Below are 14792 nucleotides of genomic sequence, written 5' to 3' on the forward strand. Positions count from 1 at the left end.
ACAACAAAAACTAAACGCAAAGAAAATTTAAAGCTACATTTTAATTCACCACTACTTAATCCTCACCAAGAAATAAGCCCAAAAATATTACTAACATTGCTGACAAAGACCAAACCACTTCCTAACTTAAACAGACTTGAACAAAATGGCCTGGGTCCTTATTTTATCAGGGATTTGCAGGTGGGCTGCTGAAGTGCCATGTCTGACAATGCTGCCTATTCATTCAAAATGAAATCATAACATTTGTGTGTGAATATTCAGATGGAGTGTTGTGGGGAGTGTGCAAAGGCCAAAAGGACAGCTGAAGAACTGATACTCAAGGACAATTGAGATTTCTGGAAAGGATTTAGCTCAATATCCAGTGTGAGAAGGGGGAAAGCAAATAAGCAGCTCACATACTTTATTGGTAGATAAGTATATTTTGTGCATGTGTGTTTTCATGATTGAGTAATTTAATGGGTGTTACTACAGGGAAATCTAACTTCCATGCAACATTTTCACATAAGACTAACTCAGGGACAGTCATATTACTTTAACAGGAAAACAAACAATCACATTTTTTTAAATTGGCAGGGTAAAAAATATGGCTCCCTTTCACAGAAACAATTTAGGCATCAACATATATCCTGGTCAGCAAATAAGGAGTCTGGTTATGAAGAAGTGGCTTGGCAGAAAACAAACTAGACAGTTGCTTTTATTTTGTTGGGAGGAGGGGGGTAATCTTCATGGCATACTGGGTGTACCCTGGGAGGCAGAAATAAGGGTATGTCATAATTGGAAGAATTAGGTTTACAGTGTATTGTGTTGGGGATAAAGGCAGTTAAGTTACTCTTTTCCTAGCATCAGTTCAGTTCAGTATACTACAATTCAAATGAACCTAAAAAAGCTACATGCAGTTTTCTCCATACTAATAAGACATTTTCCTAGTTATTAAGCTGTCCTAATTCCCTTACTAGATACTTTCATTAGTTTTTAATGTCTATGTATCAATTCTCTGGATTTCACAAACAGGAAAATTTGAAAGAGAGAAAGAAATATGGAAAGCACAATGAAACTATCTACAAGAACAGTAAGAAAATGTTTCTATCAAAGGCTAGTTATAATAAAGATGAACAAAAAAATATCAAGATAGACACATAGGTAAAAGTGATTTTCTTTACACATTCCACTTCCTTGTTTCCTTTAGTTTAACTTAATATGCTTTTTAATTCAGAGCACATACAAAACTCTCCATTCCCACAAAAGAATACTAAAAGCTTTATTGAATGGTCAGGCAGAAGTGGGAGAAAGGATGGGGGTGGACAAAAGATAATCATTCTTGCATTTGTTTACTATGTTCCAGGCACTGGGAATTCAAAGACGAGCAGGAGAAAGTTTCTATCTTTGAGGAACTGACAAAGATAGTTCTTTGAAGATCTCTTTAAGACCAAAACTAGGCTTACCAATGTACTATTAGGAACTGAATTTTTAAGTCTGAATAAAATTGAGCACACACAATTATGTCTACACAGACCATCAGCTATAAATGACCCCAAGCAGGTTTCATTCTTGCCCTACAATGACAGAGTAGCTGTCAGGGCTACATAACAGTACCGAGCACACAGCTCCCCCCCCACATACAAAAAAAAATAGGTTCATCAAGAAGCGGCTTTTGGAGAGTTGAAAAATAAAGGTTGGGGAAAGTCGTAGATATAACTAGATAAATTACTTTTTTTATTACTAATGTAACATTTTTAGTACTTTTTACTCATGAATGTTTCAAATACTAAAGTAGTAGCATACTGGAGTATACTTTATCTCAGAAAAGGGAAAAAATGAAAAATACTTAAATTTAAGCCTAGATTAGAATTCAAAGCTACATTTAAATAAGTCATGGCATTATTTTCAACATCCTTATTTTTCTTGTTCTTATTAGCTATCATTCACTGAGTACTATGTTCCATGGAATGGGCTAAGAACTTCAGATTTGTCTTAAAACTACTCTATGAGAAAACCTTTTGATAGAGACTCATCACAGTAACTTAAAATAGGAAAATATAACCTATAAATTAAAAGTAATGGGAACCTGAGTTTATCAAGCCTGGAGAAGAGATAACTGAATCGTATTTCAGTGTTTTGGTTCAAAGTCTTTTTAACTTTCAATCAGAAATTCTTAAAGACTTTACAAAACACTTAGTTAGAAATAATCCCTTAACTTTGATACTACATCATTTATGAAATCACAGGGTAGGATACTAAATGAAAAGTACTATCTTCCACCACATTTCTTTTTCAGTCAAGACAAACCTCTACGAAGATGCCGAAGAATGTCTAATATGGTCACCCACACACAAGATGACATAAGCGCTGGCTCAGTTTTTATCCCAGGGTAATTTTTAAATGTTAGCTCTCTTTTACACACTTTGAATTATCTTTTCTGAAACTAAACACTGAGGTTCAATTTCAGGAAACAGAGCGGAGTTACAAGAGTTAAATCAAGTGTTTGTTTACTGCATGCATGTGGTCCACACTAAAAATTCTACTTTCTTTTCTTGTATAAAACATAGTTTTTAAAATTACACTGTTTGTACATAAGAGTCTCCATTTGCCTACTAATAGATTTAAATGTCTGCCTCTCCTTGTATGTTTACATACCCCTCCCAGGTAAAAAACACAACTAATGGGAAAAATTAAGATCCTATTTGTAATTTGTTACATAGTAATTTATTACTATGATTCTATACCTTGTTTAGAATTGCCACAGATATTAATACCTAAAATGACTTCAGTTCAAACTAATTATTATAGGGGATAATACATATATAAACATTCTAACAGTTTTTCCCTGCTCAGACTCATTAAACAGCAAGGGTATTGTAGATCAAACTTATGCTCCAATTCTAGATTGCCAATGAGAGCGGTGTCTGTGTCCATTTGGACAATAAGAATTATAATGAAAAGTTCTGATTGTTTTTAAAATAGTTTACAAAATTTGTTTCTATTTTTAAATGGACACACGTCCATAACTACCCTTAACAAGTTCATTAAAACCCAGCAACAAAAATGTCCTTTATTTGAAAAAAATTCTTTGATTATTTATAACAAATCAACAATGAGGGGGGAAAAACATTTAATACTACAATGTAAAGAAGCTAAAAGCATTCCCATATAAAATCTGCTCCTGAGGGAAATGAAACTGCTACTTTAAAGTGGCATCTTATATTTAAAGACAGAAATAGATTAAACTATATTTAACACTTTCAAAATTCACCAAAGACAGTGTAGCAATAGCTGACATAAGTGATAACTTATTATGATCTTAAAAATTCATGACAACTATTTTTAACTCTAAAATTGAATACCTAATTATTAGAATCTAATTAATGTTTCAGTTCAGTTCACTTCAGTTGCTCAGTCGTGTCCAACTCTTTGCGACCCCATGAACCGCAGCACAGTCCTCCCTGTTCATCACCAACTCCCGGAGTCCACCCAAACCCATGTCCATTGAGCTGGTGATGCTATCCAACCATCTCATCCTCTGTCGTCCCCTTCTCCTCCTGCCCTCAATCTTTCCCAGCATCAGGGTCTTTTCCAATGAGTCAGCTCTTTGCATCAGGTAGCCAAAGAATTGAGTTTCAGCTTCAACATCAGTCCTTCCAATGAACACCCAGGACTGATCTCCTTTAGCATGAAATGACTGGATCTCCTTGAAGTCCAAGGGACTCTCAAGAGTCTTCTCCAACACCACAGTTCAAAAGCATCAATTCTTCAGCGCTCAGCTATCTTTATAGTCCAACTCTCACATCCATACATGACTACTGGAAAAACCATAGCCTTGACTAGACTTTGTTGGCAAAGTAATATCTCTGCTTCTTAATATGCTGTATAGGTTGGTCATAACTTTCCTTCCAAGGAGTAAGCATCTTTTAATTCCATGGCTGCAGTCACCATCTGCAGTGATTTTGGAGCCCAGGAAAATAAAGTCTGCCACTGTTTCCACTGTTTCCCCATCTATTTCCCATGAAGTGATGGGACCGGATGCCATGATCTTCGTTTTCTGAATGTTGAGCTTTAAGCCAACTTTTTCACATTCATGTTCATCAAGAGGCTCTTTAGGTTCTTCTTCACTTTCTGCCATAAGGGTGGTGTCATCTGCATATCTGATGTTATTGATATTTCTCCCAGAAATCTTGATTCCAGCTTGTGCTTCTTCCAGCCCAGTGTTTCTCATGATGTACTCTGCATATAAGTTAAATAATTAGGGTGACAATATACAGCCTTGACATACTCCTTTTCCTATTTGGAACCAGTCTGTTGTTCCATGTCTAGTTCCAACTGTTGCTTCCTGACCTGCACACAGATTTCTCAAGAGGCAGGTCATATGGTCTGGTATTCCCATCTCTTGAAGAATTTTCCACTGTTGATTGTGATCCACACAGTCAAAGGCTTTGGCATAGTCAATAAAGCAGAAATAGATGTTTTTCTGGAACTCTCTTGCTTTTTCCATGATCCAGCGGATGTTGGCAATTTGATCTCTGCTTCCTCTGCCTTTTCTAAAACCAGCTTGAACATGTGGAAGTTCACGGTTCACGTATTGCTGAAGCCTGGCTTGGAGAATTTTGAGCATTACTTTACTAGCGTGTGAGATGACATATCTCATTTGATTCACACTGCAACCCCAGGAGCTAGACAAGACAAATATAATTACCACCCATCTCTGGCTTAGAAAAATGACTCTCCCTCCCCTAATAGCTAACAAAAAACAATAAATATCAAGTCAAGATTCTAAAGTAGCTGCTTCATAAACTAGAACCAGTTTAAGGATGAATGGTATTAAGGTACAGTCTCCCCCTAGTAACCCAAATTTTTATTATGAAAACGTCTAAGCTTACATAAAAGTTGAATCAATGTATGCTATCCATGAACATCTATATAGCTCCTATGTACATTCAACAATTAACATTTGCCTTTTTTTCTCTTGACCAAAAAAGTTGCAGACATGATCTCAAAAAACTTCAGTGTGCATCTCCTAAGAATAAGGACATTCTTCCACATTACCCCAATTATCATTATCACAACTTCCTACTATCACCTACTGGGTTAGCCAAAAGGTTCATTTGGGTTTTTCTAGAACATCTCACTGAAAAACTGAAACAAACTTCTTGGCCAACCCAATAGTACCCAACCTGACCCTTTGACTCCAGGTTTCTCTATAAACTTTATCTGTGAATCAATTTAGAGCATTTTGGAGAAGGAAATGGCAACCCACTCCAGTACTCTTGCCTGGAAAATCCCATGGACAGAGGAGTCTGGTAGGCTACAGTCCATGGGGTCGCAGAGTCAGACACAACTGAGCGACCTCATTTTCCTTTCCTTTGGCTTTTTTTTTTTACCAAAGTCCAACATAAGAAACAGTCAAATAAAAAAACTAGTCAGACAACTGAATTAAGATAACAGAGTGAAACATAAACAGAATTTCTCTTCCCCGATCCCTAATGCAATAAACAAAGTATAGTTTACTTTTTTTTTAATGTCCCCAAATCACCACCAACCAAGCAAGAAAAGAGCAAATTATGCTGTTAATTTTAAGGGGATGCAAACACAAACACACACAAAGATTCTAAACTACAGTCAATGTGGTATGGTGCCTGCCCTTAACCCAATCCCCAGAAACAGTACTGAGCAAGGAAGGTAAGTAAATAAAATCCTTTAGGCAACAAGACCTACAAGGTAAGTAAGTAGCCTGAGGAAAAACCCTTCTGAGTAGCAGCCCAGCAGGACTCTGGGTGCTAAGGCTTGCTGTCTCTCAAAGGAACTGAGCTCAGACTAGGGAATCAAAGTCCAAGGGAGCTGGATACCCACTTGGCTGTGCATGCCTAGTATACAATGTGTAATCTGTCTCAGAAGACAAAACAGAGGTCCCCTATATGATGGCTGTACTCAGCCTCACGGAGCTCATTCACTCCCTATTCCAGACTACAGAGAAGTCGCTAAGTCATGTCACTCTTTGTGACTCCATGGACTGTAGCCAGCCAGGCTCCTCTATCCATGGGGATTCTCTGGGCAAGAATACTGGAGTGGGTTGCCATGCCCTCCTCTAGGGGATCTTCCCAGCCCAGGGATCAAACCCAGGTCTCCCACATTGCAGGCAGATTCTTTACTGTCTGAGCCACCAGGGAAGCCCAAGAATACTGGACTGGGTAGCCTATCACTTCTCCAGGGGAACTTCCTGACCCAGGAATTGAACCAGAATCTCCTGCATTGCAGGCAGATTCTTTACCAGCTGAGCTACCTGGGAAGCCCCATATTCCCCCTTTAGAAGGAACATTAAAAAAAAAGAAGAAAAAAACACCATGGTTAAATTTCAAGCTAGGCAACTAAAGTCTTTTAAACCTATAAACACATAATGATTTGTTATAGTGAAATATTTTTAGGGTAAAAAAATGAACCAAAATGCTAAGTCAGATCATTGGAAAGATGCACTTTTCCTACCACAACCTTAGAAATGAGAGAAAATAGATTTCTTTCCACACTGGGATCAAAATAAACTTTTTCACCTTCCCTTCTGCCTTTCTACCTCTGCAAAAATAGAGACTGGAGTTAGGGGCCAGGCACCAGGCACAACTGTGATAGAATGAAGACAAATGAGGGCTACAATGGAGATGGCGGAGTGGAAGAGTTTTAGCACCTGTGTATCTTAACAATATTGTATCTATATATGTTTATACATATGTCTACATATGGGACTTCCGAAAGTTTGATGTTTGAGCTCCTGCTTACAAGTTTATGATACTCATAGCCAGAGAAAGAATTTCAGAACAAGACATCTGAACATTAAGATTTTCAATGAAAAAGAATAACATTAGTGGGTGAAAGTAAGATGAGAAAGAGGCTGTCTACATTGTCTCAGAGGCTGTCTACATTGTCTCAAAGTATCTCCCCACAGGATACATATTAACAACAAAGGGAAAAAGAGTAACTATACACTGGAGAAACCTGGCAGCCATCACCTTAACCAAGTGATTAATGCTAACATCACCAGTAATGGGACAAATTGACTTTACATGCTTCTCAGTATTACACACTGGGGAAACACAACCCGTGTTCTTTGAACAAGCACTAGTTAACATGTCTCATCCTTTTCAGACTATAAGATCAACATAATGAAACACTGTTATAGTTCTCTTATATGAATATATGCTATATAATAAATATCATGTATAGTAATGAACTACTTAGCAGATTTCTTTAGCATACCTTTGTACAATATAAATTTGTTAATATTTAAAAAAATTATCTACCAGCTAAGTATCTAAAGCTAAATGAAATAGGTGTCAAGTGATTGAAACACAAGAGTTGTTAATTTTCTATGCAGTTACTGTTGTCAAAAATTAAAAATTAGGTGCAATCACCAAACACTGGAGAAAACCACATTTATGCTTGTAACAATTTCCAGATTTCTAGAGTCTTTTGGTTACACTGCTTTACAACTGAAAAGAAATCACACATTCTTTAAGACCTTGGTTAGGCAAAGACCTCTTAGAACACAAAGCACAAACTATAAAAGAGAAGTGCTATTAAACTGGAATTAATCAAAATTTTAAAATTTTGCTTTTCAAAAGACAGTAAACAAAATGACAAGGCAAATCGGACTGAGAATAAAGGACAACTGAATTTAAAATGGGCAAGAGATTTGAATAGACATTTCAATAAAGGTGATTATAAATGGCAAGTATGAACATAAGAAGATGCTCAACATCACTGATCATCAGTGAAACATAAATTACAACACAAAAGATAGCACTACACACCCATTAGAATGACTAGTATTTAAAAGACTGACAATACCAAATGTTGATGAGGATGTGGAGCATTAGGAAGTCATATACAATGTTCCCAGGAGTGCAAAATGGTACACACGTGTTGGAAAAGTTTGACAAAAAGTTAAACATACACTTACCCATATGGCCCAGCAATCCCAATCCTGGGGAAACAAAAACATACACTCCCCCAGAAAAAAGACTTGTAGAAGAATATCCATAGCAGCTTTATTTACAATAGCCTCTAATTAGAAACAACTCAAATGCTCATCAACTAGCAAACAAATAAACTCTCGTATGTGTATATAATGAAATGTTACACAGCAATAAAGAACTACTGACACATACAACAACTGAGATGAATCTCAGAAGCACTAAAGGTGGAGGAAACCAGACAGAAAAGAGTACATTCTATACAAGTCCGTTTATGTCAAACTCTAGAAAAAGCAAAAGCACAGTGACAGAAAGCCTACCAGCGGTTGTCAGGAACCAGCAATGAAGGGAGGGAAATGATGGCAAAGAGGCAAGAGGAACTTGCTGGGATGATGAAAATATCCTATATCGTGATTGTGGTGGTAGACATACAACTATATACATCTGTCAAAATTCATCAAATTGCATACTTAAAGTTGGTGAGGTTTACTGTATATAAATTATAACTCAAAGCTAACTTTAAAATATAATAATAAGCCAAGACACAGAAGCAACCTAAGTGTTCATCTAGAACGAATGGAGAAAAATATGTGGGTCTGTGTATCTGTGTATGTACATGGACACATACAGAGACACACACACACACACACACACACACACACACACACAATGGAATATTACTCAGCCATAAAAAAGAATGAAACAATGCCATCTGCCACAAAATGGATGGACCTTGAGATTACCATACAAAGTGAAGTAAGTCAGAGGAAGACAAATATAGATCACTTTATGAGGAATCTGAAAAGATGATATAAATGAACTTATTTACAAAACAGAAATACTCACAGACATAAAATAAACTGGGAGCAAAGGATGAACAGATGCACACTACCATATATAAAATAGATAAGGATTTACTGTATCTCACAGGGAACTATATTCAGTATCTTTTTAATAAACTATAATGGGAAAGAATAAAAAAATGGTATAAAGATATATACATACATATGTATAGCCAAACCACTTTGCTATACATCTGAAATTAATATAATATTGTAAACCAACTCTACATCAATAAAATAATAACAGTTTCCCTTGGAGTAGTGATTAGGAGAGCATCTAAGGAAAACTCTCAAGTGTTAGTACTGTTCTATCTCTTGATCTAAGTGGTAGACACATGGCTATTTAGTTTGGAAAAAGCCACTGAGCTATACAATTATGGTTTGTGTGCTTTCTGTACCATGTTTTACTTCAATAAAAAGTTTACTAAAAAAAAAAGAATGGATCCTGAACAGTCTGAAGTCTGAGGCTAAAGGGACTTCACACAAATAATGGCAATGATTCAAAACTGCAGCCAATAAAGTAAATGAGCAGAAGAAAAGCAAGAGGAAAGAATGTTCAAATAACCACAATTATAAGAGGATTCAAAAAGCAATCACATGTCCAAACCGTATTTTTCTATCTGGAGGGCTTGACTGGATTTAAGTTTTTATATATAAATGGTTGGGACACATTGACTTTGTCCAAATCTTACTCAGCATAACATTTTCTTAAGTTTACTTTCTTTGTATTTCTAGAGATACACATAACACAAATATACTCAGAACATTTTCATTCTATAATTTAGCTTTCTGCTCAAAAGAAAAAAAACTTACTAACCTCCTTCATAAATGACTTGCCTATCCGCACCACTTTTGCGAATAAAATGGGATCGTGAGAAAGGTGGGGACCAAGGTAACAGAACATATTGAAGACGTCTCTCCTCAAATCTTCAAAGCTCTCTGCTTGTTTTGGTGCTCTCTTATTTTGCAAAGCACTAACAGGTGAGCCTTTAGCACCTTTAGGAACGCCAACTCTACAAAAAGAAGAAAAATGTATATATACTATGCAATGCTCCATTTTAAGTTAACACAGTCATATTATAAAACTTTTCTTACTCATATTTGCTTCTTCTATTTCATTTGTGCTTAACTTCATTATACCACATAATTTAATTGGTAGAAAAAGACAAAAACAATACTCATTTGAAAAAACTCAGAGCTTAGGAGACCATTTCAAATTAACTGCATAAGAAAAGGAAATTAGAGTAGTGTAGGTTCCATGTAACAGGTAACATATTCATACATCACATGAACTTGGTTTTTAATTAAATTTGGTCAGGATCAGGAATTTGGATATGGGAATGGGGAACAAGGGATGGACCTCAGAGACACAAAGATGAAAGAGAAAAATATGGAGATAACATCACTGATTCAAGTCAACAAACATTTCTCAACCTGACTTCCACTACCTAGACTGAGTGTGAGGTAGGTGAGCAGCATCATGAAAGAGGGTATGTCACGCTAAAAGGACAGCATGCCCAGAGTTCTCACCTGCTGAGCAGGTGTCCCGCTGTGGAGTCACAGGGGTCACTCTCTGAAGAAGAGCCTTCACGGTCCACAGCCCAGCTGGCACTCAAGGCAGCACCCAGCAGCTATGCACGAGTCACAAAGCTGGGGCTTTGGGGGCAGGCTCTGATCTGTGGGGCTGAAGCCAGCACTGCTGCCAGTACTGCTCCTAAGTATCCTACAAGTAGGCTGAGGGCTAGAGGACTGGTTGACACAGTAACCAGGGATGATGAGAGAGGCTGCACTAGCAATTTCCAGAAGAGCAGCCTATATGCCAGAAGAGACAAGGCAAGCAGAGTGGCACAGACCTCACTCAGAGCCACTCAACCCAAGATAGAGGAAAATTACACTAGGTAAAAACTTTAGGAATTTTCTCCTCCCCGAGAGAGAAGGAAAAGTCAAAAACAGAAGAATGGAGTTTTCACTCTCAGCGGAGCAAATCCAAACTAGAAATCTAACATGTAGTTTTTAGACTACACTGCAGCACAAATTCTGCCTGGTGTAGGTGATAGGAGACAAGTCACTGATTAATACCTGCCAGAAGGATACGCTCTGTGAACATCTCTTATCTTCTGATAAAACAATTTAAAATATATGCTTGATTGAAAAAAAATAAATAAAATAAAATATATGCTTGACTGAATTAAAATATATGCTTGATTGAAGGAGACAAGGTAAATATGCAGATTTTATTTTGTAGTCCTAAACTCTTTCTACCTCAATTAGTAAACCATATGGTAACATACCTTCGATAGAGAGGCTCAATAGTTATATGAATCAGCTTGCAAATAGCAAGGGCTATTAGTTTATGTGAAGCTGCATAGTATGGAGGCATCTGATCCATAATGCTCTGCGCATGCTGCCAATCACCAATCTTTAACAAGGCTTCCAACAAACCAAGTTTTTGGTTGTCAGGTGGCTAAAATGGAACAATTATAGCAAAAATACTCAGAATACAGACACCAATAAATATTGAAATATTTTTCATTTAAAAAACTAAGCCAAATAACACAACGTATGTCAACAACAGTTTCCATTCATGGCAAATTCAACAGTATTTTCTGGAAAGCACAATCAAGTTTTTTAGTGACTGAAAAAAGGAATAACAGGATCTGCTTTTTCATTTAGCAGACAAAACAACAGTTTACAGACTTAGAATTAAATTCAGTTCTACTTAAGGTTCTACTGTGCCACAGGAAACTAGAATTCATCTTTGAGAATCCCTTCAGGACTTGAGAGACACTATACACAGAGCACAAATATAGTCAATACATGTGTGATATTATCTAGAATACATTCTGCAATTTATATAGGAAAAAACATGACAGCCTCATTTGGGAGGTGCCAAAACCATGTTTGCAAATTAGTATTCCACAAACTAGCTTTCATCACAATCAAAATTAAGAAATTATTCTTCCACAAGTTGATTAACCATCACAAGTTGAATTTCATAATTCTAAATCCAGAAGACAACATTTACCAGAATAAATTATATACCTTCTCCACTTTCTCCTCTTCTTTTTCCTTTTCTTTCTCTCGCTCGTCAATTTTATCAGAAGACAATACAACCATTGTAAGTTTTCTAACGATCTGCTTAGCTTCTACAATTTCTCGTTTGTGTTCATCCATAATGCAATTATCAGCTGGAAGAAGCTAAAAATGGTTCATTAAAATTTCATAAAATAGCTAATACTATTTGCACATATAAAAAGCAAACATTACTCTCAATTGATAAAACTGTACATAAGAAGTCTGGTCTATTTATGACCATAATTTCCCTTCAAAATAGGTTTCCCCCTAATTTTCATATTAACCTGACAAGGTTAAATACCTGAATTTTGTACACTTTTTAAACTCAGGTAGCAATTCAAAGTTTCATCTCTTCTGTTAGAGGTCCTAAATTAATATAATACTACAACAGTAGTGCCTACCATTGGATTTATTAGTTTATCCAAGAAAATGCGCACCTGTTCAATTAAAAATGTCAGAGATTTCCCCTTTAAAGGCCAAACTCCAAATTAAATAAAATACTATATACAGATCCAATCTGGGAGAGGTAAACTATTGATTTACATAATGGGGCAAATTTGATTCCTCTAAATGAAAAATCTTAAGTCAAAATATTATGAACAGCTTGACATCTCACTTTTCATTTTCTAGACACCTATTTGACTTAAGTCACAAACTAGTTTTTAGTTTATTACAAAAGAAAAAGTATCAAGTGGATAGTTGACCCTCCATTATGAAAAAAAGGATCAACTATCTCAAGTACAGCCATCTTGTATGAGTGGAAGATGGTTAATATGGACATTTCATAAATAGACACATATCCAACTAACCATTATTGAGTCATTTTTGCTAGGCACTATGATGATAGCTCACTATTCCTGCCCCTAGAAATGCAAAATCTATTTCAATAGATAAATATAACACTAACTAAAAAATTAGTAAATAATAAAAGGAGACACAGTGAGGGGCTTCCCAGGTGGAGCGGTGGTAAAGAATCTGCCTGCCAATGCAGGAGACACAAGAGATGCAGGTTCAATCCCTGGGTCAGGAAGATCCCCTGGAGTGGGAAATGGCAACCCTCTCCAATATCCTTGTGAGGAAAATGTCATGGACAGAGGAGCCTGGTGGGCTATAGTCCATGGAGCCGCAAAGAGTTGGACACGACTGAGCACATGCACAAGGAGACATAGTGAAATATTAAACTACATACTATAGACTTTATCCCATCAGTCAAAAAAGGGGAGTGGAAGAAAACTCATTATGGACTGGTGCAAGGAGGTAAGCCAGACTTTTTCTCATTCCTTATTCTCTCCACTGCCAATCAAACCCATTTTTATTGCTCTACTTATATACCTATCATATATCTACCACAGATTCTCATCTTTTACCTAGTCTACTTCAATTGCCTCTGAAATCTTCCATTACAATGGGTTAACTCTAAGTTTTTAATTATAGTTCTCTCCATTTCTAGTCTTGTGTATTTTGAAAATATGGTATTAGCTATATATAAAGGTTATAATGATTATGTCTTTCTAGTAAAAACAAGTTTATTATTATAAAGTGATTCTCTCTTCTGTCTGACAAGAATAATTTCCCTGGTATATTTTCCCACCCTTTTACTTTCAACCTTTCTTTGCCCTTAGGTTTTAGAAGTCTCATGTAAACAATAAACTGGTTTTTAATCCCATCTGAAAATCCCTGTCACTTTAACAGGAATACTTTTAAACTCTGCTTATATTTATAATTAAGCTGAAAAATATCAGTAATAAATCTATCATCATTTTTGTACTTTACATTTGTTCTAAAAGTCTACATTTGCCTGTATAAACTCATACTTATGTCTTCAGATTCTTCTTTTTCTAGCCAGTTTTTCATGTTTTCAGTTTGTACATCCTTGTCTACACTAAATCTTGAATGGCTGTCTACTATCAACAAGAAAAAAATCCAAACTCCTTACCATGGCCCCTAACAGCCCTTCACAGTTTGGCCTCCAGTCTACTTCTCCATCCTCATTTCCCCTACATATCATCCTAGGCTCCAACCACTGTGAGCTTCTCAGTGTTCCCCTAAGGGGATAATTAAATCTTTTCAAACCTCTTGCCTTTATATTCAGTTAATTCTACCTACAATGCTTTCCACCTATTTAAGCCTGGCCAACACCTACTCATCTATCAAGTTCCCAGTTGAATGTCAGTAGTTTGGAGAAGCCTTTCAAAATCCCTCAATGACAGAGATGGTCACTACCTATTTTGAGCCCTCAAAGCACTATGTGACTATTTCCAATAAAGTACTTATAGAATGCAAAATGTTTTCTCCCTTGCTAGACTATGACTGCTTCCAAGAGACTGATGAAATTTCATTCAGCTCTGTAACCATAATATGTAATGACAGGCAAGGAAGTTAGAAGTTAGAAAATGATTTCAAAGGCAGTGAAGATGATGTCAGTTTTGAACAGTTCATAGATATCCTAACGCACAACCTAATAAAACAAGAAATTCTATACTACAAACCTAGTGTTTTCAAACTGACAGGCTAAGCTGTTGCTAAACTAGAGGTCATCTATCACAACCACCTACACATTCCTCTAGATCCTGCAATAAAAGCACAATATTAGTCATCTATTATCCAGCAGTAAAAACACCAGAGAAGCTATCTTTTAAAAGTACATGAAAAGTACCAAATTCATCCTGAATCCTCAAAATTAACATTTAGAGGAAAAGGAAGAACTATTTAGTTAATCCCATATTTCCCATAATCCGTGTATAATATAGAAGTCTAAAACCACATTGATTAGAACTTGGCCTCTCTCTCCATGACATATGCCTTGATGACAATTAAGAACTTTAACTTCACAGTCCACCTTGAATTCTGTAGCAATGACAAAAGGTATTTCATTTCCATGGTTCCAATAAACTAAATTCATTCACTTTAAAAAGCAAACACA

At 36.3% G+C, this 14792-nt stretch overlaps 1 protein-coding gene across 14 annotated transcripts in view; it reads right to left on the reverse strand.

Annotated features, from left to right (window-relative positions):
* The window catches only part of THOC2 (THO complex subunit 2), a 118753-nt gene that overhangs the window by 42445 nt on the left and 61516 nt on the right, over window positions 1-14792 (reverse strand). For all 14 annotated transcript variants that reach the window (XM_061409456.1, XM_061409452.1, XM_061409457.1 and 11 more), the window contains exons 10-12: window positions 11837-11992; window positions 11086-11258; window positions 9612-9807 (exon numbers count right to left, since the gene is read on the reverse strand). In XM_061409456.1, coding sequence (XP_061265440.1) covers window positions 9612-9807; window positions 11086-11258; window positions 11837-11992 — 525 coding nt within the window. The remainder of the gene's footprint in view (window positions 1-9611; window positions 9808-11085; window positions 11259-11836; window positions 11993-14792) is intronic.

The sequence above is a fragment of the Bos javanicus genome, chromosome X, assembly GCF_032452875.1.
Source record: "Bos javanicus breed banteng chromosome X, ARS-OSU_banteng_1.0, whole genome shotgun sequence".
Taxonomy (NCBI): Eukaryota; Metazoa; Chordata; class Mammalia; order Artiodactyla; family Bovidae; genus Bos; species Bos javanicus.